This window comes from Sarcophilus harrisii, chromosome 4 (assembly GCF_902635505.1).
Source record: "Sarcophilus harrisii chromosome 4, mSarHar1.11, whole genome shotgun sequence".
Classification (NCBI taxonomy): Eukaryota; Metazoa; Chordata; class Mammalia; order Dasyuromorphia; family Dasyuridae; genus Sarcophilus; species Sarcophilus harrisii.
Genome location: NC_045429.1, coordinates 163,692,542 through 163,719,855, shown reverse-complemented (window position 1 = coordinate 163,719,855; position 27,314 = coordinate 163,692,542). Strand labels below are relative to the sequence as shown.

Below are 27,314 nucleotides of genomic sequence, written 5' to 3'. Positions count from 1 at the left end.
TCTATTTTATTAAATTCTAAATCTCCAAATCCCCTACTTCAAGTTTAAATTTTTTTTAAAAGAAATAAATATATAATTAGAAAGATTAATATTGGTTACTGTAACAGAGATAGGTAAATTTGCATTATTACCTGATAATCCGCAGCTCTTGATAGCTGCTGGTTTGCCTGCTGGATATGTACCTCGGCATTTTCTACATTGGCTTCTATGCTGTCTTTAGAAAAACACAGACATGTATAAATTTGTTATGCTCTCCAAATGTTTGTTTTCCAATGCTGGAGTGGCCCCAAGCATTCCTCTTTACTCAACCAAGTTCACAGAGATCTCTGATTTTCAAAAGCAGCAGCTTTACTGAAAGCTGACCTAAATTTGAGGTAATCTGGATATCTGGTTTTCAAAATCTAATCCTTATTGTTGTCACTGACATACCTTAACACAAATACTGAATAAACTGAATAGAAAATTTAAAAAATATATGATCATTCAGATTTGTAATAAAGTCTTCATTCTCAATCTTCAATAACTCCTTCAAAATAGAATATTAAATGTGGTAATTAATATCAGGGCTCATCACTACCTGCAACTATTTATTCCCATCTCTTTTCCATCACTGAAGTCTTTACTGAGTAGAAATAAAATAATAGATTCCTTCCAAGAATAATACCTCATTCAGGACAAAATATGGACATCAAATGGAAATGTTTAATTGTACCAAACAATAAAATATGTAATATTCTCTGGTTTTTAATAATAATCATTAACAGCTAGCAATTATGTTACTCTTTAAGATTTGCAAAGTGTTATCTTTTAAAGAACTAAATGCCTATCTATTAAATGTAGCCTATTTCAGATGACAAATTCCGGTATTCAAAGGATTATATTTTATTTAATTTGCTCTCTTTCATCACACACAATGTATATATGTGCATGTATGTATGCATGTATATATTGGGAGATACCCTATTTTTCAGAGCTAAGGCACAGCAAGCAAGCTATGCTCTTCAAAAGACCTGACTCCAAGCTACTTAAAGTCAGTTAAAATTGTGCTCTCTTAGAAGCAGCAGTAGCAAAAAGCTCTCTCACTGCATCTCATGACTGATGCCATTCACTCTGCTAGGAATAATTACTAATATCTCCAACAAATACAAGCCTAAACAAAGTCAGTCCCAATACAAGATAAGTGGTGGAACTAAACAGAACAATAAACATAAAGTACTGTGAGATTCAAGAATGGAATTGATATATTCCCCCAAGGAAGCCAAAGAAGAAGGAAAAAAGTCAAACCATTTGTGAAATCAACCTTATGTTGACACATCTAAATTGCATGTGCTTACCTATCACATCTCCTTGTTCATGAATCATCATTCCTAAATCCTTAAATATTTCATTTATATCCATAATATCAGCCTGATGAGGAAAGGATAGAGTAATTGGTTAACAACAGAAACTAAGATCTCACACCACCCCATTCCTATTACCTTATCCCACAAAATACACACAAAAACACATTTTTTTTTTTTTGTATCAGCATATATCCAAAACCTGCAATCACATAGATAATTCCAGAAAACTACTGTACTGATTAACTGAAAAATTCCATTAGATTGTGTTCCTTGAAGGCAAAATCTTTGCTTTTCTTTGTGTCTCCAATGTTAAGCCTCTGGTGGGGCTTAATAAGTGCTTTGTTGTCATCGTTGTTGGAGATGAAAAAACAAACAACTGAGGTTATGGTCTATGTGGGAACTCCCTCTAAGAACAAAGATTACTCCTTATCTATGAATCAGGTAAATCCTAGATATATAGAGACTGAATGATTCACCTAGAATCACAAAATTAGTATCAATAGTAAAATATGAATTCAAATCTTACTGATTATTAGCTTATGCTAGATGCCTCTATTATGAATTAAGACTAAGGCAATATTACCTGTAATTATTTTAAATTAAGTGATTTTAAGATAATTAGTACATTTAGAACATAAAAGTTCATTATAGGATTATTGTAATAACAAAGATCCTAATAATTCAGATTTATATAGTATAACAAGGTTTACAATGTATTTTGAATCTTTGAGGAATCTTAGAGATCATCTAATTCCCCTCTGTATTTCACAAAGAAAAAATAAAGATGCCGAAGACAAATAGTTTGCTCAAATTCACATAGAAAGTAGCAGAGATGAGATTTGAGGTTGTGTTTTTTGATTCAAAGTCCAGTGCTCTTTCTACTATCCTATCCTCTATGTGATATCTTCCAAAGTACCTTAGTTTTTATTATTAATAAAATTAAGACACCAAAATGTCTTCTGATCTTATTAATCATCACAGTTATAAAATGCCCCTCAGATAATCTACTCTTTACAACTGTTAAAAGGTTTTCAAAAAAGAATGTTTTAAATCTATAGATTTTTTTTTTTTTTAAATTCACCTAAGCACACACATTCTCTATTCCTTAAAGATCTGACTCAGATACAAGTTTCCTCATGAAGTTTCTTCTAAGGTTTCTCCCTATCAGCTTCTCCCTCTTCAAAATTCTCCTAGCATTCTCTGGAATTCTTTTTAATCTCTATAACATTCTACTCTGTACCATATTTATTTACATAAATGTCCTATTTTTCATCCCACACCCAAACTCCTCACCATTAGATAATAAGCTTTTTGAGAATCAAAGCTACCTAATTTTTCCATTTGTGCCTCCCCAATACATACAATACTGTTTTGTTTTGTTTTTTAATATAGTAGGTGCTTTAAAAGAATGTTTGGAAATAATAACTAGTAGAAGAAAAATAGATTCCAACAGGGGCCACTTGGAAATTTTTATATTTCTTTGTACCTTAGTTAAGTTATATACATATATAAGACAACATTGTGCTGAATAATTTGTAGCACTTGTAAAGATACAAGCATATATATGTATATGTATATGAAGCATCAGAAGAATTATACAGTAGCAACCCAATGTAGATAGTATAAACTACCTAGGAGTCACAGATTTTTCATTTGTACAATTATTTTCTTGTGGCTTTAAATCACTAGGGATTACTGTGCTCAGCTGACTGAAAAATATCCAATAACATGACTCTTGCATTTTTTTCCATAAATACCCTAAGGCCTTGCATCTTTTGTCTAAGTCGTGCTTGCTTTCAAAGAAAAACAGTCCATTTCTTCAAAAAGGAATTATTTTAATGCCTATACTTTAAAGGTGACTTACTTATGTTTTTTCCCTGACACCATTTTGCATCCCTTCCTTTCTTAACTCACTGCTCATTTTTAAGGCAATAAAACAGCCCTGAGAAGGCCTTACTGCAAGTAGATTTGGCAGTTGTAGATGAAGAGGGAAGCACAGCTTACTTCAAGTTGTCTAATAGAGGATTCTCTCTCTTGAATAAGGTGGAGATCATCTTCTGTAATGTCTTCATCCTGCAGCTGAGCTTGAGGTTGGGTTTGACTAAAGAAAGAAAGAAGAAAGACAAGTGAATTTAGGGGGAAAAAAACTAATTTGATTCATATTTTATGTATGAAAATTTATTAGTTTAGAATTCTTTATGTAAAAGTTTTGTTAACATAATGTAAACATTAAACAGGCCAAATTAATCTGTTTCTCCAAAGATGACACATTAAGCTATTTCAATCCACGTTGATCTTAAGTCTCATTTTTGTGATTCTAAAAAATATATCTGAAAATGGTATATTTCTTTATGATTTAATTTACTGTTGATTTATTTATTTATTTATTTATTATTTATATTTAATGAAACAAGGTCAGTTATCAGTTTGTCAACAATTATTTAGGCCTTATGAATTTTCACTAAACCAAAATGTTTTCATCCAAGTTTTTAAAACTGATAATAGTTTCTGAAAATTTTTCTTTAAGGAATGAAAGCTTGATACTTCTCTTCAAGTTATTATCATTTTTGTAAGACATGATATTCAAAGTTTTAATTTTGGATCATTTCAATACAATAGTTACAAATTTGAACATATTTTTTAATTAGCATAATGGCATAATCACTTACCTTTCCCAAGATACAAGATTTCTCTCTTTAGAACTATCTTCAGGAAAACCACCCTGTGTGATTTAATGATAAGATGGAATGACAGAAGAGAAAAAAAAAGGAAGAGGGAAGAAAAAGTTATAGTTCTTATGAAAGTTATTATAAATTGAAAGTATATGTTACAAACCAACATTTTTTTAAAAATTGCTATTCTATAAAAAGAAACACAAAAATTTTAACTCAGCAATGTAATTCACAACATATGCTATGTAGAACAAGTGATAAATATTAATTTGTTAAACATGAGTACTTCTATGAAACCATTATCACCACTGGTACTATCACTTCTTTTCTTTTTCTAGAACAACTTAAAATCAGATTAACTCTGAAATGTTTTGAGCTTTTTATTTTGGATTACCAATCTATCAAAAGGAGTCTTCATGATTATATTAATTTTATTTGAATCTAGGTAATATCTTTACTCAATTTACTCGAAAACTTTTCATAATAATCATCAAGCAAAAGGGCAGCTAGGTAGTGCAGTGGATAGAGCATCAGCCCTGAAGTCAGGAAGACCTGAGTTCAAATCTGGTCTCAGACACTTAAGACTTCCTAGCTGTGTGACCTTAGGTAAGTCATTTAAACGTAACTGCCTCAGCAAAAAAAAAAATCATTATCATTATCATCATCATCATCATCATCATCATCATGCAACCTGGAGAAACAAATGTTAGCATCATTAGTTTCATGCAGAAAAATCTTCACTGTGAAATTCAAGTTTTGGGCTGAATCATCTCCAAGCAAGTTGTGCTCTATGAAGGACAAGTTATTTGAAAAATTCTGAAATGTACTGACAAAGGAACAGACAAACATAATACATATAAAATACATTTTATTCCCTTGGTTCTGTAATTAGTCAGGGAAGAAGAAAAAAATAAAGGAAGATGAAAGGCTTTAACTTTCAGGATGTACTTAGTCCACATACTTCTGAATTTGAGAACTTGATTAAGAATAAATTCACTAAAATCTTCACTCTGCACATGGTAGATGCTCAATAAATATTTTCTCAACAGATAAATTTTTTGTTACCATAGAATGATAAAGATGGATATACACACTAAGCAATCCTCAGAAAGGCTCATAATATTTTTATTCTACTCATGAATTTTTAGATACTTACAGAAACCCTGGAACTGGCTCTTACTCTGGCAACAAAATCTTTCTCTTTTTCAGCAGCTTGTCTTTGGACCTTCTGGAAATTTGTTAGTGAAGCTGTGAATTCAGCAACTAGGCGATCTTTCTGTATTTTCCTTTGACGCTACAGAAAAGAGAAATAGGTTTACTAGAATTAAGTTGTCCAGTCTACTCTTCAGTCCAGCTGTGCTAAAATTTTTGCCAAGTTTTGTTTTATTTTTTTTTACTATTTCCATGCTTATAGTTAGTCACCTAATGAAACAACTTTCCATTGGCAAAAAACAAAGCGATCCTCAAGAGCATGAGGTCATCATTTGGCTTTGAAAGGTCTCTAGCACCTAGCACATTCTTTGTATGATTTAGTAACTATTAAATGAAGAAATGAATGAATGGCTTTTACTAGCACCTTCATGTACTATTCATTTCCACATTGTTGGATTTTTTTACCCATTGCCTACTATGCAGCTAGGTGTAACAGTGGATATAGTGCTGACTCTGAAATCAGGAAGACCTAAGTTCAAATCTGGCCTCAGACACTCTAGCTGTGTGACCTTGCATTAGTCATTTCTCTGTTTATCTGAGTTTTCTCAACTGTAAAACAGGGTTAATAACAGCAAAGTTTTTGTGAAAGTCCAATGAGATAATGTTTATATAACACTTAGCACAGTATGTGGTACACAGTAGGCACTCTATAAATGCTTATTCCTTTCCCTTTCCATCTGAGTTCAAATTTTGCCTCAGATACTTACTAACATTACTAACATAAGCAAATGACTTAACCTCTCAAGTATCAGTTCCTGCATCTGGAATCTGAGAATAATAATTGTACCTATCTCACAGATTTTAAGGATCAAATGAGATAACTCATAAAACTCTATGGCAAACTTAAATTTTCTATGTAAAAGCTAATTGTTAATTTATTACTACAAAACAGAGTAAGCACCTTTTTCTTAAAGACAAGTTTTTAATAAACTTATCTTGGTGACACCTTCCAATTCCACATTATACAAAAGCAACAAGTGAAAAAACAAACCCTATGGAACAGGGCCACTGCTTGGTATAAGATTTTTTTTTTCAACTGTGAATTAACCTGCAATAATATTTTTTTTTAAATGGTAGTCAATATTCTATTAAAATAGATCACAACACATTTTAATAATTAATTTTATTGTAAATATATTACCAACATATCTAAAAGTTCAATACCTGTTCACTTGGGGTTGTGGGCAGAGATCCAAACTCTTTTATGTACTTATCTGTTTCTTTGGCAAGTTGGTTTGTATACTGTTGCTTCTGTTGCCTAGTGAAAAAACAAAATTATTAGCCTAAACCAACTCAAATTAATAGTTTTCTACAGAACAATTATTTAAAGATGGTCCCAAAAGATTGCAGAAAAACATATTACAAAGTCTATGTATAGTAAATACTGTTGCCATGCTGGTTAAGGTTATTAAGTATCACAAGGTGGAAATAAAAACTAACCAGTAACCTAAGAATCATAGAATATGAGAGGTGGTAGGGGCCTCAGAGTTTTCCTAGACCAGCTCTTGTCATTTTACAGATAAATTAAGAGGCAGACAGGACAAGTGACTTACCTCAGTACAAGTATCTTGTTACTAACAAATTCTGGACTAAATCTCATTACTCATAGTGCAGTTTTCTTTTTCCTACATGATTTTCAGAGAAATTGTCAAAATTTTCATTTGATTTGTGCAATGTTTGCTAATAAAAATTACATTAATATTATCTGTATATAGACACTGATAAAAGCAAAATTACCTTATAAGGAGATGAGACTCTGGAAAAAGAGGACAGGGAGCTGGAGATTGAGGTGTTAAAAATGCACATGTAAGTAATTTTTTTCAACTACCTCGTAGTCTTCCTGTAGTTAGCCAAAAGTATCTAAAACCTGGCCCTTAGCTCCATTTGACAGAAGGAAAACATTCAGGAAGTTTACTCAATTTCTAAAGATTAAGTTATTTTGAATTGGATTGTTGTTCCAATGGAAAATATTGTGGAATTCAGGGACTTAATATTATAACTTTCTCTGCATTTCTAAAGACTAAATTATTTGAGTACAAAGACTGGCTCAAATAGAAACCATGATGATACTAGAAAATTCAAAGTTATGATATTCAAGGATGCCAGTAACTGTTATGATCTGAACAGCTGTTATGGTGTCAGGGAAGTATTTCAGTTGGTTATAATTGAGTATTTGGGGGTAACAAATGATGAGAACCGACATATGCATTATCAAGTTTGCTAAAAAGTTTATATGCATTGTCTCAATGAATCTAAGGGAGGCAGTACTATAGATATTATCCTAATTAAACAGGAAGATGAAGAAACTGAGGTTTAAAGAGTTTAAATGACTCACTCATGGTCCCTCAGATAGTATCAAAAGAAGGACTCAATGGCAACTAGGTGACACAGTGGATAAAATGCAGAGCCCGGAGTCAGGAAGACTTGAGTTCAGATCAAGCCACAGATACTTACTGGCTGGTTTACTGAGATACTGGTGGGCAAGTTATTTAGATAACCATCTATTTGACTTAGTTTTTTCATCCCATTACAAAATGGGATGGAGAAATGGCAAATTGATCCAGAATCTTTGCCAAGAAAACCCCAACAGGGTTATAAAGAGTTAGACATAACTGAAATAACTCACCAACAGCCAACAAAACTTCCTGACTTCAAGTCTAACTATCTATCCATTATACCATGTTGCTTCATGTTTCTGAGAAGTGGCTATATATATTTTGCTTAAAAACCTCCAGTGATAGTGAACCTATTATCTCCAAGACAGCTAACTTTACAAAGTTTTGTTAGTAAGTTTTTCTTTACATGGAACTTTTTCTCCAAGCCTCTTATCACTTAATTGTGCATTATGGAGCAAAGAAGTACAACCTATTTGTCCCTCTTGCACATGATAGTTTTTTAAAAATACCTATATTAAATACCTACAGAGAAAACCTTAGTTTTCTCATCTCTATTCTTCAATTAAAGAATGCCCCATTCTTTAAATTAAATGAGATGATTACAAGATCTGCCTCATTGGAGAGTGGTAGAGACTGAAAACAGACAAAACAGAAAAGCTGTTTTGTATGGTGTAGGTATTCCTGAATGGACCAATGACATTAAAGCCTGTAGTGCAGAGTTGTAAATTGTGCTGAGCACATGGGTTTTCTTCCCTCACATGTTTCCCTAACAAAGTCCTATACGTGTGTGACCAGTCTTCTCCATGGTAGCTAAGTAATAATAGGAGAATGTGAAGTAGGATTATATGCAGATCATAATGCCCTTATTACTGTATCTGCTTTAATAATTATCTATAATATTTTCTTTGCTTATTGTTAAAAAAAATTATGTTTAAATCCAAGAATGTTATTGTATCATCTGATATTTGTAAAAAGAAATTTATCAGTAAAGATTTAAGGGTTAAATTGAAGAAATTGAGGGATTGTATTTTCCCTTAACAAGGTTGCTTATCCCTAGGGCCTTGAGAAAATTCAAATGATTTTTCTTTGGAAAATCAGACCTGCTAGTGAGATAGCAGGTTGGAATGACTGAGCTATCCTAAAAATAGATAACCACCTCTTCTTATGAGAGAAATAAGGCAGTATACAGTGGGTATAGATGTCTCACATACACAAATCTTTTACATGGAGTATTTTAACTTTTTTTTTTTTTTTTTTTGCTGTCACATTATTGAGATTATAGTATACTTAAAATCCCTTAGATTCTTTTTTCACTAATGCTACCATACTTTTCCTATATTATACCTATGTATTTGAGATTGTACTAAGATGTTGAACAGGTAAAATTTGATTTTTGTCTTATTAGACTGGACCTTTCGGTTGTAGCCTATCTAGGTCTTTTGGGAATACAGATTTTTTTTTTACTAATGTGGTAGCTGTCCTTTCTAGTTTTGTGCTATATGAAAATAAGATAAACACACCATCTATATAATGACTAACAACACAGGGCCAAGAAGAGATTATGATCATATTCTGCTAAGGCTCAGAATGCAATACTTAAAGAGATTATTCAGTGAGATGATTTAAGCCACAAATGACTATTTTCTGAATCTCACCATTCAACTAATTCCAAGTCTACTTAAATGTATAGCTGTCTTTCCACATCTCTCCATTTCATGAAATAATTATCAAATGCTTCAGTGGAGACTAGGTATAATATCCCCCTGATCTTCCAATAGTCAAAGAAAAAGGATTGGTCTGGCCTACCATGTTCTTGAAAAAGATGTAACATTTCTTTAGAATCTCATTAACCATTCCTTTACTAATATACTCTGCAATTTTTTTGAGGAATTGAGCCAATAAGCAAATAATGTATAGCCATAGAAAAAGAAACAAATGAGTTGGCCAGTTCTTCCTTCTCTTACTCATTTGTTATTGACACATTGACCCTGGGTAATGGCCCTTTGTCTTTCACTCTCATTTCCCCCAAAATACCATTGTTTTTTCCTGGTAAGGCAGTTGGGATTAAATGACTTGCCCAGGGTCACACAACTAGAAGTGTTAAGAGTCTGAGACCATATTTGAACTGAGGTCCTCCTGACTTTACAGCTTATGATCTATCCACTGCATCATCTAACTGCCTCTAAAAAAGCATTTTACAAGTATTTTCATTCTTTAGGTTTCCTTGCCAGCTACAGTTTATTTCTGAATTTACTAAGCCTGCTATTATTATTATAGAACCAATTCAAATTTTTGTGAACATCTTCCAATGACTGCTATTGCTTCCACCTTCTGTATAGGTCCTTAAAAACTACCTAAGATTGGAGCGGGTAGGTGGAGCAGTAGATAGAGCACCAGCCCTCAAGTCAGGAGGATCTGAGTTCAAATCTGATCTCAAGACATTTAACACCTATCTGTATGATCCTGGGCAAGTCACTTAACCCCAAATGCCTCAGCAAAAACAACAAGCAAACAAACAAACAAAAACCTTCTTAAGATGATTGAAGATTTCTCAGTGAATCTTCACCATCTCTTTAGATTTATTTATTTTTTTTATTTCTTCTTCTTCTTCTTTGTCTTCAGAATCTCATTCTTGAGAGTTTCTCATTCTTCCCAACTAATATCCCTGGCAAAAATTCAGCACAGGAATCCTACCTTTTCTTTATTTTTACTTTTTGAAATCTGATTTCCCAAAATCTAGAGTGAATATAACTATACTGTATCTATTAATATTACATCTGCATATATATTCTTTTTCTAGCACAAATTCTAAAGTAGAATGGTTTTTTTCCTTGCCTATATATTAATATCACCCCCAATAATAATTTCCTTGTTGAGAATCAAACCCAAAATAAATTTACTCATAGTAGGCAATTTTCTATTTTTTGAGGGATAATAGAATCATTAAGGAAAGTTAAATAATTATTAGCTAGTATGTTACTGGTAATGAGAACTCCAATTAATGTACTGGTAACTGAAGTCCATCATCACTATCTATCATTCCTCTCTGTTGGGCTTGTGATCTGTTTCCCAAATTCATCTACTTTTTTTTTTTTTCCTGTCAAGATATATCTGTAAACAGACAAATGAGTTCATGGGACTTACTGAATTTCTTGGAGTTTTACTTCTATGAACTTCTGGAAATTACTAATGGAATTCTCCCTATAATAGTCTCCTTCCTCTTTTTTTTTTTTTTTTTTCCTTTAGTTTAAAAGCTTTTTGATTAAATTTCAAGGCTCCAGGGTAAAAATTCTTGGGAAAGATTTCCACTCATTGTCACATGCATTACTAAACACAAGATAAGTGACTGATGAGTTGCTACATGAAAATGTTAATCAACTTGCTAAGGCTTTGTTGGTGTTTCCTAATCATGCCAAGAAAGCCCAACAGGAAAAAAAGATGAAAGATAGCTTAAACAACTTCTAAGAAACATACCATCAAATATTTCTTGTCACTTACATATATTTTACTTGTCTAATACGCCAGAACCTTAAAACTTGAGAGTAGATTTTTAAAAAGCCCCAAATAAATATTGCTTTAGACAATAAAAATGAATATATATTTTAATTAGTTGGAATGCATGTTCAATGTGAGTAATCCTAAGAGAACTGCTGACAATGTTAGTTTTTCAATAGAATTAATTGTATGTAGAAAACTGATTTTCTGATTTTGAGGTAGAGCACAGGGAATTTACTCTTTATGTGCTCATATGTAATTGTTATCTCCTCCATTAGAATGTAAGTTCTTAATGGGTAGAGATTATTTTATTCATTGTATTTTTATCCCTAGTGCCTGTAGTCACAGACCCTATTCACATTTAAATTTCTCATACATTATAAGAAATAATATGATTGGATAAAGATCTGGAATGCAAGGCTAGCAATAACCCATCCTTCTATCTTGGTATTATGGTAAGCTCATTGGTGCTATCTACCTGCACAGTTAGTGTCATAGCGATAACAGATCAGGAAGAACAGTCAATGTTGTAGAAATAAGAAACTAGATTCCCTGGCACCCACCTGTATTTTTCAAGGCCAGATTTCTTCTAGTCATATAAGGGCAGCTGATGGTACAGAGATAATGATTTTCTTTCAATTAAAGTGATTTATAGAGAAAACAACTTTTAAAATGTAACTCAAAAAGGAAAATTGAACTTCTGGACTCATGAACTTCTGAACTTAATTCAGAAACAAAGAAACATGGCTCAGGCAGTTACAGAACAGAATAAAGTATAAAATGGCAACAAATATAAAAATCATTGTTTGATTTTCTCATGATATAGAAGATAATAAGTATGTACACATACATATACAGAATAAACCACCCATTTTCTATATCAAATAGGATTCTATAAGTAATTCACTCTCTTGGAAACACTAATAATATTAAACCAGAAATTCTCTTGGTATTATTCACATTGAATATGTTTCCAACTAATTAAAAATCTGATGACTTCTACTATCAAAAGCAACATTTTGGGTTAGAATAAATCCACCAGTATTATAACACCACAACAATAAAATATATGAAAATGGCAAGAAATATTTAAGTGTGTAATTAGTGAGATGGCCACCAGTTGTCTCCTACTCTTCTTTGTGTATGAAGAGAATACAAGTAGTCTTTTTATTCCTATTATCTACTGAATGCTCCCATTTGACCTTTAGATCCTTGCCCAGAATCTAATTACATCCTCATAAAGTGTATAGCAGCCTAAATAGAGAAAGCCCTTCATTACCTTCAGGCATAATGGGTTTCTTTGGAACCTGCCAGAAATCTTCTAAATGGTTCTTCAAAGCAGTCCCTGAACAAGAGGAGAACTTACACGGAAGGTGACTCAAGATGCATGTGATTTTACTATAAGAATAAGCACCTGTTTCAAAAGCAAAGACCTACTAATGGCCATAGGTAACACAATCATTTGTTTAAAAAGACTGTTTAAGAAGATTCTGGGAAAATGGTGGATTAGGTTGGTAATCTCAAGCTTTCCTGATTTCCCCCACAAATAGAACAAATTTACACCTAAAGGAAAACATAGACTGGTGAAAAATCAAGAAAACTTGGGGCAGAACACCAGTCTTCTGGACACGACTAGAGAAAATTTGATATGAAGACTTTTTAAGTGTGAGGTGTAAACACCCTGGGGCTATCTGGGTTTATCTCGAGTCTCAGCAGGAACCAAAGAAACTTTAACCTCCCTGACAATTTGTTGAGTTGGGGCCTAAGTTTGGAAAGACTGAGTGAAGCTTGGCCGATTGGGAACAGCAGGCCAAGCTATGCTGCTGAGACAGCACTGGGAGAGAAGAAATCAGCACACCAGTGAATGCAAAAGTAGTGGGGAAGGGAGGCTTCTGGCTGCAATCACCTGCTAGAGGGCGGAGCTTTTCATTTGGGGTTCTAGGTCAGAGGAGAGAGCTGAAGTGAAGACAGAGACACTATCTGCCCCAGCGCCGCTGTCCCCCCCTCCCCCCGATGAGATTCTTATTAGATTCTTATACTAATACTTCTTGTTTAAAAAAAAAAAAAATGAGCCAGCAAAGAAACATACTAAGGAAATAGGGAAGACCTGGGTTCATCTTCACACAAGGACACTGAAGTAAAAAAGCTTTCACCACAAAGAGTAATGTGAAATGGCTCCTTGCCCAAGAGAGAATTTATAGAACTCAAAAAAAAAAAAAAAAAAAAAAAAGGAGTCAAATAAGAGACACTGAGGAAAAAACTAAAAAACTAAAAAATAAAAACCATTCAAGAAAAACAAAAAGATTATGAAAAAACAATTAACCAACTAGAAAAGAAGACAGAGTCTCAAAGACAAAAGTAACTCTTAGAAAATTAGAATTGGACAAGGGGAAGCCAGTGGAGCTATGAGAGATAAAGAAATAACAAAACAGGGGGTAGCTAGGTGACACAGTGAATAGAGCACCAGTTATGAAATTGGAAGGATCTGAGTTCAAATCTGTCTTCAGACACTTCCTAGCTGTGTGACCCTGGGCAAGTCACTTAACCCTAATTACCTCAGGGAAAAAAAAAAGAAACAAAGAAATAACAAAATAGATCATAAAGAATGAAAAAAGTAGAATAGAATGTGAAACATCTTTTAAGAAAAATGACAGATCTGGAGAACAGATCAAGAAGAGAAAATATAAGAATAATTGGACTGCTAAAAAAAGGACCTTTCACAATAATACAAGAAATAATCCAAGAAAATTGTCCTGGAGTGACAGAGCATGAGGGGAAGATAGAAATAGAAAAAATCAACGAAAGATCCTTTGTGGAAAGCACATAGAAACATTATTGCCAAATTTGGAAATCCCCAGATCAAAGAGAACATTTTACAAGAAACAAGAAAAAAAAAATTCAAATATTATGGAGCTACAATTAGAATTATATAGGACTTAGCAGCAGCCATAATAAAAGACCACAGGTCTCATAATCATACCTATTGACAATCAAAAGACCTAAGCCTGTGGCCAAAGATATCATATCCAGCAAAATTATCTATAATATTGATCAAGAAAAAGTGGACATTTAATGAACTTGCAGTTTTCAGGACTTTCTATCAACCAAACTTGAACTTAATAGAAAGTTTAACATATAAGAGCCAATTTCAAAGAGCATTTTCAAGTAACTCAACACGGATAAATTGCTTTTTTTTTTTTTTTTTTTTACACTGGAAATTTATAGCATATGTTCAAGACTGACATCAATAGTATAACAGCTCAAAAGAAAGATTGGGGCAGAATTAAGGTAAAAATAGTAATTATGTCATACAAATGAGGTGCAGAGACACTAGAGACATTAGAGGGTAGAGGAGGGCTCACAGTTCGGAAAACCTATTCACATCCGAAATGGGTTAAGTATGTAACACTACATATGAAGAGCTTAACACCCTCCAAAATCTATAAAGAAATATGAAGGTGACAGATGGGCAGACAGGAAAGCAAAGGATTAGGGAAGGAGACAAGGGTGGGATCCATGGGTGGGAACAGGTTAAGTAACAGCAAGGCAAGTCAGGAGCAGAATTACAGCAAAAGGTCAGCAGGGATAGGAAAAATATGTGTGTCTATGTGTGTATATGTATATGCATATGCATATCTATATATGTACTTTATCCTAAGTCATTTCCTAAATAAAAGCTTTGTAATCCATTTTGGAATCATGTAATTTTAAAAGGGCAATAATGGATTTCAATGAAAAAGTTTGCATTTAATTTCATATATACTTCTCCTTAAATTAAGCCCAAAATAATATATACTACAAATAACAAAAACATGTTATTTCTTTGGTTATTGGGACAAAGGAAAAAAAAAAAAACACTTACAGTTGTTGCCTCAATTCAGGTGAGTCTTGAGGTGTTCCAAGTTGATTCAATGATCTTTGTATTTCCCCAGCTATTAGAAAGAATGAGGGAAAAACCCATCAATAAGTTATTTTATATAGAATATTGCTTTATTGTAGCAACAAAAAGCTTTTTGAATAATAGCTTTCAAATTATAGTTATCAAGCAAATGGCACAAGTCATGTGAAATATTCAGTTAAATAAATGTTGAAACACCATGTTGTATTATGAATTCTCTTTCACTGAGGTCTCCATTTTGCAAATAAGCCAACTGCTAGTTAAAAAATATTACTTCAGATTCATCTTAAAACTATAAACACACAAATTTAACTCTGAACTAAAGCTCAAACAGGCAGGTTTTATGTCTGAATCATTAAACAGAACTAATTTTCTATTAATACTAGGATTGTAAGCAACTTTGAAATTTATGGAGTTCAATCTCTCATCAACCCCCCCCCCCCCCCCCCATCTAATTCCTCTATCACCTTGATTCCATTTTCTCCTGTCTTTTGGGACCTAACTATAATACACATATTCTTCTTCTTTGTCTGTCTCTCTCACATACACACACACACACACACACACACACACTCACATTCTTAATTTCAATTCCTGTCTGCTTCTATAATATGCTCTTTTCTAGAAAAGGGGAGAATTTTCTTCCAACTTTTCTATGAGATCAATTGGCTGCCCCCTCCCCCACACTAATAAATCTAGTTTCCCAAAGATCACCAATAATTTATTTAGGAGTAAAATAAGAAGTAAATATCATCCTGGCTCTCAATTTCTACATTCATAAACTCAAGTAATGTGGTAGAATGGAAAGAATATTGGATCCACTTACTGGATTTTGAAGTAGGGCAAATCACCATTTTACTATTTATTATTATTATTTTTTAAAATCCAGCCTGCAGGTGACAGACAGAAGCTATACAAAACAAGCTCCAAAGTTGCCAGTGATCTTCCATTTACTAGCTGTATGGCTAGTCCCTTAACCTCAGTTTCTTTGGGATAGTAATAGCTGTATTATTCATAGGGTTATTGGAGAATCATGGTAAAAATGGTGAAGAAGAAATATATTTGATCACTTCCACTTAGGGTTGGATGACACAAAAAGAAATTTAATTCTGTCTAATTTTGCTATTTTTTAGTGTTTCACTTCATCTGTGTTATAAAGAAAGAATTTAAAACTAATAAGAGTTTTGAGTCCTTGTGGATGTGATTTCTTTGTTACCTCTGAGTCCTACCTACCACAAATATAAAGTTGGCAGATCAAAACTATATGAATGCTCAGACACATTTCTTATAAACTTCCTTCATCTTTTTCATTGTTTTTTCTTAAATAGAACTTAAAATAGATATTACTGAGCAGTGATGCAGAACTCATGGTAATAGAAAATTGGAACATGAATGTTTATATTTGAGGAAAATAATGCAATGCTTCCATAATTAATGCCAAGATTATAAAATATATAAATAAGACAATCTAACCAATAGTAATAAGGTGACAGTTTTGCATTAGATGCTTGTGTGCATCCTGTATCTTATGAAAGTTAAACAGAGTAAGAGAATTTAAGTTAAAAATAGCACTATGCTTAGGTACCTATAACTTACAAGTGTTTCACCAGTGTCAGCTCTCCAGTAAATGGCAAGCCTTCCAGTTTTATATGTGCATAAATAAAATGTCACATGGAAATAAGCTGTTAAAAACCATCTTCAAAGTAGTTAGATTTCACTCATTTCTAAGAAAAAAAATTCCATACCACCTTTTCTTTTGAAATAAGTGATTCATATGGCTGAAATACTTCATAATAGTCATTACCTAGTCATTCATTTGTAAGATAGAGGGAATGGTAATATATTAACTTCCATTTTTCCCCCTCTCTGAACACAGGGCAGAATTTTTTATAAAAAATTTTGCCCTATTTTTATGTTTAGTATCTTTCCTTGTGACCCTAATATATATATATATATATATATATATATATATATATATATATATATATATATATATATCTTTTGAAAGATTGGTATTCTACTATGCAAAATGGTACCTTGACACACATATAATTTAGAGCCTTCATATAGATACTATTCCATACTATTTCAAGATGGGAGATGGTTGAACTAGTCTTTCATTCCAACATGAATTCCAACAGGTTTTTCTCCTTGTAGTACTGACTTATAACATGATCATTATCCACAGACAAGATAACGACTATATAATTCCATGGGGGAGAGGGGGCTGAGAGGGGAGGAAGGGAAGGGAATCAAAAACAATAAAGGCCAACATATAATACTTCAAAGTTTGCAAAGCATGTTACAGAACTAGTTAAAAAGATTAGGTTTCCTTTGCCATTCCAATCAACCAAAGAATAAAAGACCTCTGAGACAGTACACTGATTAAATCAATTCAATAAATATTTATTAAATGGCTACTAGGACTCCCACTCTCAAAATTGGAAAAATATGTCTACACCAATGCTTAAAAGCTCTATGATTGTGTTATGCAGATAGTTCTAGGTACTTCAAACATTAATATTATCAAATATAACTACAACCCTGCTTATATTTACTCAAAACACCCCTTTTCTTTTCATCCTTAATATTTCCAAAAGTAATATCGCAATTCACTCAGACATTGTTGGTCAAAGATCTGATCTGAGTTTTTTTCTTTCTTACCTCTCAGAAACTATCTACTTCCACAGTCTTTCTCTTATCTTCCCCAATATCTATTCCCACTGCCAAAAACAAAACAAACAAACAAAAAAACCAAAACAAAACAAAACAAAAAAAAACTGGTTCATGTCTTCCTCACTACCTGCCTCATGTTAGGTGAGGAGGGTTCTGTTGCACTAGGTATGGAGTGGACTATATTCAGCCTTCTCAAACTTTTTCTACTCATGACCCTGTTTCACCTGAAATGTTTTTATGTGATTCTGAATATAGGTACATGTAAAACAGGCTTACAAATCAAACATTTAATGATAATAAATCAGAATTTCATTAACTTCATATTCAAATATGATTTCCTATATGGGGTCATGAACCACAGATGAAAAAGCTGGGGACTAGATGGCCTTTCATCTCTTTCAACTCTGAGATTGTCTTTCTACTTTGTAATCTCATTTACTACTCACCTTCCCAATCAAACTGCTAACAATGTATGGTCCACACTTTCCTCTAAATCTTTGTTCATATTGTTCCACTTGCTTAGAATGACATCTCTACAATCTCCCCACTACTGAATTTTTACTTGTAGGATTAACGTCAGCTCAAATACCACTTCTTCCATGAAGCTTTCCTTAATTTCCTGAGAGTTGGCAAAGTTAATAATAATAGCTACCATTTATATAATGCTTTATTGTTTTAGATATTACTTCACAAATATTATATAATTTTATCCTCATAACAACCTGGGGTTTGGGGTGGGGGAGAATGTTATTATTTTTTTCTATTTTACAGATAAGAAAATTGAGTCTGAGAGTGATTAAATGACTTGCCCAGAATCATACAACTAATGTCTGAGGCAGGGTTTGAACTTAGGTCTTCCTTATTCTAGGTCCAGAATTCCATCTACTATGCCATTTAGCTGTGCTCTATTTTTCTTATGCATTTATGTAATATTTTACATGATAGTTTATTCTGTATATTTGTTACATTACCTATCTACTATGTAGTAAATTCCATTAGGGCAAGGAACATGTGTTAGCTTGATTTGATATTTTCACCTAATGCCAAGAACAATTTTCAGCACAGAATGAGCATTTAATAAATGTTGAATTCTTTTAAGTGAAAAGTTTAAAATGCCTGACAAGTACACCAGATACATACAAGAGTAGTGCATGATTAAATACTACATGAGTATTGAGAATAATAAACATTATATTTTCTAAAGGGACTAGAGAAATAGTAAACCATTCCAGTATCCTTCCAAGAAAACCCCAAATGGGGTTGTGAAGACTCAGACCTTACTGAAATGACTGGACAACAACAAAATGTAGTAGATACATTCTCATTTACCAAAAAGTTGCAAACCTAAACTTACATCCTTAAGTAATGAAAGGTTTTCACAAGAGGTACCACATCTTACCCTGAAAATCTTTTGCCCAATAATTCCCCTCGATAAATCCTTGCCTAAAAAAGTAATATAACTTTCATATTAAATTCTATAAGAAAATTATCTTTGAACCCATGTCATTCTTAATAAGGGAATTAACTTCACCTACTGATTTCTCTAAATAACAAAGACCTTTAAGATTTCTAATAGATCCATCACACTGACCTTTACATTTCTGCCTGTATCTAAATATCCTAATAAAACTAAAAAACTCAAGTTGTTGGCAAGCAACTCTGATGGGCCACATAGAATCATAGAATTTAGAGCTGAAAGAGGCTCAGAAGCTCTCTAATCTACCTCTTTCATTTTACAAATAAAGAAACTCGGACTGCATTATGTTACTTGTTCAAAGTCACACAATTGATAAGTATTGAGAGCTTCCAGCAAATAACCATACACAGATAAATACTAATAAGTTAATAAATTATTATCATCAACAAGCAACAAATACTTATTTAGCTTCCACTATGGATATATACATCCACATGGATCTATATGTTGTTAGAAATAAACAGATAAATTCAACTTAAACTGCTACTGTTATTGTTGTTGTTCAGCTGTGTCAGACTGTCATTCTATTTGGGGTTTGTTTTATAGATGGACGATAAATCCAGAACGGCAAGTTATGCCCGGAGTGTTGTCTTGAATGACAGACCAAAGAGTTTGGACTTTATTCAAAGTGGGATTATCCATAAAGAAACTGATATTATCAGAAAGAGTAGTGGGATTATCAATAAAGAAACTGATATTATCAGAAAGAGTACAATAAAAAAATTAACCTACAGAATAGAATACAGAAAAAGGGTAAAAGAAAGGACAAGCTAGGTGGTAGAATAGATAGTGCTAGGCCCAGAATCAGGAGAACTCTAATTCTTACCTTATTGGATTGTTGTGGGAAAAAAAATACTTTGTAAACTGTCAAATACTATATAAATATAAATTATTATGAATTCCAGAACAGATTTATTCAAAGTATTAATGAAAATTCTAATGAAATCTAAGAAAATCAAAATTTGCAAATAAAAAACTTAATTTATTCATATGGACACAAAAAATCCTGACCTTACAGGATTCACCATTGGATTCCTTTAATTAGCAAGCTCTTCAATGCAGTGATTTAATCTTTCTCTACAAAAGTTAGTGCAACAATTCTAATTTTTATAAGTCACTGTTTTACACCAGTTATATCATTACTTCCTTTCCATTAAGAATTTGCTTTATAAATGGAATCACTGAAAGAATATTTTTATGATCACAAAGCAATCATAGCATTTGCTACATAATTATTATTATTATTATTTTAAAACCAACATTATAAGACAGGAGTGTTTAACTTGGGATTCACATCTGTGTATTCATGTAAAGATTTTCAGGAGTTGGTGAACATATATCAGAAAAAAATACATCTTTATTTCAATATAGATTCCTTTGTTATCTTAGATATTTTATTTTACATATTTAAAGATATTATTTTGCGAATGTGTTTGTAGATTTAATCAGACTGACAAGGAATCACATAATTCAGCCCCCCCCCCAAAAAAGTTGAGGAATTCCTGCTTTAAGAGATTTTATATATATATATACATATATAAAATGTCAGTGACTTTTATACTAGGCAGAATAATATTCTTGTGCATGTGTCTGCTGCCACCTGGTGGCACAACTAAAAAACACATGCTAGCTAATAGACAATTTGCTACTAATAATTGTAACTAGAATAAAGGCCTCAAACACTAAAGTAGATCAAAGTACATACAATCCCTGGACATATTCCCCTCATCTCTACAAAAGCCTGGCTATAATATCACAGTATATAAAAATGGCATTAAATTGTAGGGAAAATAGACTCTTTCCCATGATACTCTACCATTTGTACCTAAGCTAACTCTGGCCTTAAGTAGGCTCCCTTAAGCAGGATTTTGCTTTTGGAAATTCCAAAAAAACTACCACAAGATAAGACTTCTCCAAATAAATAAAAGGAAACTACACTGATTATCTTAGATTATCTTATCTTCCATATTTTAGAGCAGGGGTCCTCAAACTACGGCCCATGGGCCAGATGTAGCAGCTGAGGACGTTTATCCCCCTCACCCAGGGTTATGAAGTTTCTTTATTTAAAGGCCCACAAAACAAAGTTTTTGTTTTTACTATAGTCTGGCCCTCCAACAGTCTGAGGGACAGGGAACTGGCCCCCTATTTAAAAGTTTGAGGACCCCTGTCTTAGAGAATTGTGGGGATTCTATGAGAAGACACAAACAAAGGTCCTTGGTAAACCCTCAAGTAACAGAAATTTCAGTTATTAGCAGTGCCTCTGCTCCAGAGGTATGAGGGTTAGCCTTTCCTTGATAATATTTCTAGAAGCTTTCAGCCACTGATAGAAACAGAATTCAGGTGCTTTGCTTAAAATATATAGTTCATAGTGAGAACCAAGACTGAATCTAGGTCTTTTTTGACTCCTAGCTTGATGCTGTTGTTCTTTCTTCATAGCAATCTATCTTCTATTTCCTCTCTCACGGTGTTAATGAAGATTAAAGGAGATAAATGTCCTTGAAACTATTTTGAAAAATACATGAAATGAAAAAAAAAATATTCATAATAACACCTAGCATTTTATAGGTATGGTACCTATATATTGTGCTAAATGATTCACAAATATTACCTCATTTGATCTTCCTAACAGCGCTAAGTGTAAGCTGCATTTATTATCCCATTTTACAGTTCAGAAAACTGAGGCAAACAGGAGTTAAGTGACCAGCCTAAGGTTGTATAGTTAGTGTCTAAGCTCAGATTTAAGAGCAATTAGGTGGCACAATGGATAAAATGTCAGGATTGGAGTTGGGAAGATTTGACTTCAAATACAGCTTCAGATACTAGTTGTGCACATCAGTTAATCCTATTTGGCTAAGTTTTTTCAATTGTAGAATGACCTAGAGAAGGAAATGGCAACCACTCCAATCTTTGCCAAGAAAATCCACAAATGGAGTAACAAAAAGTTAGACATGAATGAAACAAATAAAGAGCCACAACTAAAATTTGAACTCAGGTCTGCCTTACTGCAGGCCCAGAGATTTGTGCCAACTTGTTGTCTAGAAATATATCATTCTTAATAGTAATTTTATTAACACAGAACTTCATGAGCAAGTCCTGGGGTTTTATCTAAGAAGAGGGGAAGGGAATAAGCATTTCTGTAGTGTTTACTATGTACCAAGCACTATACTAAAGGCTTTAATAATATCTTGTTTAATCCTCACAACAACTCTTTAAGGCTGGATGATGTTATTAACCCCATGTTATAATAGAAAAAATAAAGGAAGACCAGAGACAAAGTGATTTGTCCAGAGTTATACAGATAATAACTAAGGCTTAATTTGAATTTAATTAGTCTTGCTGACTCCAGATCTAGTGCTCCTGCCATTGAATCACTCATCTACCTCTAGATATCTGACTGAAAATAAGAATGAGACTATTAATTTTTCTAATGTGGATTAACATACAATAAAATTACAACTTGGCTACAACTTAAGTAAAATCACCATGGAAAAGCAACATAATTCTGATCAAATATAACATTAAGTACTATGTTATCAAAGTTAAGGGACATGCTCATTTTTTGTTGTTAACAATTAACTATACTTTTCCTGAAACATATTCTATAAAGGGGATTGTTAAGAGTTATTTTCTCCTCACCTCTGCCTCATAAAGTTTTAATTTCCTTCAAAACTCAGTACTAGGCCTAACCCAATAAAAGACCTACACTGATTTCTACTCCCCTCCCTTCCCTTGTAAGTCCTCTCACCTACAGAAATTACTTTGCATTATTTTGTATTTACTCTCTTGTTATAGCTCAGAGTTCCTGTTCCCCAATTCCTTACAATGTAAATATCCTGAAGAAGCTGATGATAGTGCATTTGTATCTTTCAATACTTGAAATAGTAACTTAGACATAATAATTGCTTTAAAAATATCTGAATGGAATTTGTAAGACATCTTTATAAAACACAATGTATCAAGTTTAAAAAAAACCCATAAATTAAATGAAGTTAGCATTTTTTAATTTAAAAAATCTGGAGGTAATAAAGTTAAATTAGGAACTAATTCAGCTATTAATTTAAGAGAAATGAATTCCACTTTGAAAAAAAAAAACTTTGCAAGTAGAAAAACTTTTCAAAAACATAGGAGCATTTGTTAAAGAACATGAAAGCTTTCTATTCATACAATTATAATTCCTTCATACTATCTCTATCCCATGACAGGTCTTATGACACTATCAGGGAGCAATAACTTCGCATCTTTATATCTCAAAAGAACTGGCCTGACTTGTTTAGTGATAAAAAGAAGCAAGCTTGAATAAGGAAATGAGTAGAGACTTGCAAAATCTCAGCGTTCCGATTCACTGAATTATAGGTTCCCATCTAACATGCAAGACAACCTCAAAAGGAAACATCTAGCTTTTTATAGCAATACAATATTACAGCCTGAGCCTTGTTTCACTGCCACCCCCAACTCAAGCAATCTAAATATTGTCATGGGAGAAGGCTTCCAGTTAAAAGTTACTTGATTTTTTTTTAGAAATTCAGAGTGGAGAAAGAGATTGTTGGAAATGAAAATTTTTTTAAGCTTTAAAGTTATGGTTTACTAAGATAAGAGGCATATATAAGACTTATGTATAAGTCTTTCAGTTAGAAATATCTTAGGTTCAAATCTTGCCTCTGATCCTACAAGGCAAATTACTTAACCTCCCACGTCCTAGATAAATTTCTAAGACTATAAATTGCAGATCTGTAGATGTGCACTAGTAGAGAAAATGTCTTAAATCAATGCAATTCCAGATCCAGATAAAATAAACAATAAGAATAATATATGACAGGATTGAATCCATTAGGAAGCCTATGTCAGAACACAAAATTATAGAGAACTAAGGCTTATAGAAAAAGTTACTGAAAACCACACAAATTGGATGTTTACATATGATGACTGCATTTCCTCTTAGTATGAATATTCCAATTCTAATGTTACTTTGAACCAACTTTTAGAATTCATTGGGGAGGGATAATCAGGAAGGGAACAACAAAAGGTATTGGATGACTGTTATTAACAAGATGTTTAGGTGATTTAAATGTATTTGAAGGATTGGAAGCAAAGGATACATGATTTACACATAAAGGTTGATATCATAAGCAAATTAAGAGAACATAGAATAGTTTACCTGTCAGAATTATGGAAAGGACAGAATTTAGAACCAAAGAAGGTGCAGAGAGCATTACAATATGTAAAATAGAAAATTTTGGTTATAAGAAATTTATAAACATTTTGTACAAAAAATGCCAATGCAACCAAAATTATAAGAATAGCAGAAAAAAATTTGTAAAAAAATTTCTAACAATTATCTCTGATAAAAGCCTAATTTCTCAAATACATAGAGAATTGAGAAATTTATATTTTTGTTTATAGAATTTTTTTTACATTTATATAAATTAATAAAATTTATAAAAATACAATTCATTCCCCAATTGATAAATGGTCAAAGGATATAAAAATAGTTTTCAGACAAAGAAATCAAAGCTATCTAGAGTTATATGACAAAGTGCTCTAAATCATCAAAACAACTTTGAGCTATCACTTCACATCTTGGCAAATATAACAAAAAAGGAAAATGTTAGCTGCTTAGAGAAGATATGGAAAAACTGGGACACTACTACACTGTTTGTGGAATTGTGACCTGATCCAATCATTTTGGAAATATGCCCAGAGGTCTATAAAACCATGAATACCCTTTGATCCAGCAATACTACTTCTAAGTCTATATCACAAAGACATTCAAAAAAAGCAAGGGAGAGAACCTATTTATACAAAAATATCTATAGCCGTTCTTTTTGTGGTGGCTAAGAACCAGAAAATAGAGAAATACTCAACAATTGGTGAATGGTTAAACAACCTGTGGTATATGTTGTGCTATTAGAAATGACAAGTAGGATAATTTCTGAAAAGTCTGGAAAGGTGTACATGAATTGATGAAGTGAATAGGAGAATGCTATATACAGTAACAGCAATATTGTTCAATGAAAAACTATGGATGATTTAGCTATTTTCAGAAATGCAATGATTCAAGATAATCCCAAAAGACTAATGATGAAGCATACTATCTGCCTTCAGATTAAAAAGTGATATTCTTTGAATACAAATTAAAACATGCTATTTTTCCACTTTCATTTTTTTTTCTTTTGAGTCTTCTTGTACAAAATGACTAATGAGGAAATGTTTTATATAATTGTATATGTAGAACCTATATCTTATTGCGTATTGTCTCAGGAAGGCATGAGAGAAGGGAGGAGGTGAGAAACAGAATCTGGGACTTAAAATTTTAAATGAAAATATTAAAAAAAGATGGATAGGGAAGAATGACATATCTAAATATGTGGCTCAGAGAGGTGAGTGACCATCACATAATAAAAAAAGCTGGAGCTATTTCTAGGAACAAAATGAAGGTTTATTATACAGTTTATTATACATTCTTGCAAGAAGCGGGTGTCACTCCAGTCAAGCAAGAAATTCAAGGGAGAGGGCAACTTAAGAGACAAAACAGCAGATTCAATGGTCCCAAACACAAAAATAACTTCCACCATTGACCCTCATCCTCATTGGCTGAGGGTCTTACATTCTAAACATGGGTACTAACCCAGGAAACTGAATTCTGGCCAATAAGAGCATAGCAACTAGGTTGAGGTAGGAAGCAAATGATGTCATGGAAAAATATCAGGAAGGGAAAGTAATATGTCCTAATGGGTGTTGGTTCAGGCCTATACCAACTCCGGAGTTGATGAAGCCTTACTCAATTTTCACAATTGTCTTGAGAGATCTTACTCCATTTCATCCATAAAGATCCTTTTGCTTCTTGTTCTTGATCTTGAGCCTACTCCCACCAAATCCATTAAAATGTAGCTATCACTAGGCTTATTTCTGGGATGGATTTGCTGTCAGAAGAAAGGATTACAATTTGTCAAACAAGATTCAACTACTATCTCTAATGAGGGCTGACAACAAGGAAAAAACATTATCTTTAGTTCTGACCTTTTACCAGTTCTTTAATTCTCAAAAGTACTCCAGTACATGGAATGACTGAAAATATGGTACATACTTTATACATTTATAGTACTGTACAGATATAGTACATACATAATACTGGTAAGAAGCATGGAGATTATCTAGTTTTAAAATAAAGGATAATAACCTCCTTGCCAATGATAAGAGTGTATTTAGCAAGAGTTGACTAAAAAAAACCTTTCTATGTATTTCAGCTAAGTGATACAATCAATAATTACAATGTACAAAGAGAAATCAGAAATGTCGAGTATTTCATTAAAAAATAAACATAAGGAATAAGCAATAAAAAACCTATGGATCAAATTTCCATATGGGAATGTACAAAATAGAAACTAGGTGAACTGTGGTCAATACAAGAAATAAAATTTGTTTCCTTAGATGGCACTGATACTTATGAAGAAAAGCAAAAAAAATGACAGCAATATTTCTCTAGGAGCATATAATTTATTCAAAAGCAAAAGATTTTTAAAAGTGGCAGGGGGAGTAGAGCAATTGCAAATCAAGAAGGTTTGCTCATATAAGTAATCTAGGTAACCACAATGGGGAAGCATAGAATTAATGGCTTAGGAGATAAATACAAACAGAAGTGAAGTGGCTTGTTCAGGTTTACAGAAATAGTGTCTGAGGCTGGATTCTGAATCAGGTCTTCCTGACTCCTGATCCATCAAGCTACTTAGCTACCTCCTAGGCAAAAAGAGGTGGAATAACTTGTCTTGGGTCACATAGTTAGTAAGTATAGAAGTCAAATTTGAATTCACTGCTTCCTGACTTCAAGTCCATCTCTCTATCTACTGAGTCATTTAGCTGCCCCAAATGTACAGACTACTACTATCAGATTGGCATAGAGGGAAGGACTTTAATTCATTCTCTCTCCCCATTCCCATCCTTCTTTTTCTATGGCTAGCTCTGTCACTTTATCTCTCTGTATTGCTGTCTATCTTTGCCCTTTCCTCTCTCACATCTTTTCTTTCTATCATCTTATACTGGTGTCATTTTTTGGACAAAGCTTGGTGAGTTAAGTAACATATAAGACCATAGCTAAGATTTGAGTTCAATCACCATCTACTACCCACCACCCACCCCAATATAAAAGCG

At 32.8% G+C, this 27,314-nt stretch overlaps 1 protein-coding gene across 2 annotated transcripts in view; it reads right to left on the bottom strand.

The window, feature by feature from the left end:
- The window catches only part of STX7 (syntaxin 7), a 48,482-nt gene that overhangs the window by 3,112 nt on the left and 18,056 nt on the right, over positions 1 to 27,314 (bottom strand). For both annotated transcript variants that reach the window (XM_003769441.4, XM_031964249.1), the window contains exons 3-9: positions 14,981 to 15,050; positions 6,392 to 6,485; positions 5,172 to 5,309; positions 4,013 to 4,065; positions 3,348 to 3,444; positions 1,335 to 1,407; positions 132 to 214 (exon numbers count right to left, since the gene is read on the bottom strand). In XM_003769441.4, coding sequence (XP_003769489.1) covers positions 132 to 214; positions 1,335 to 1,407; positions 3,348 to 3,444; positions 4,013 to 4,065; positions 5,172 to 5,309; positions 6,392 to 6,485; positions 14,981 to 15,050 — 608 coding nt within the window. The remainder of the gene's footprint in view (positions 1 to 131; positions 215 to 1,334; positions 1,408 to 3,347; positions 3,445 to 4,012; positions 4,066 to 5,171; positions 5,310 to 6,391; positions 6,486 to 14,980; positions 15,051 to 27,314) is intronic.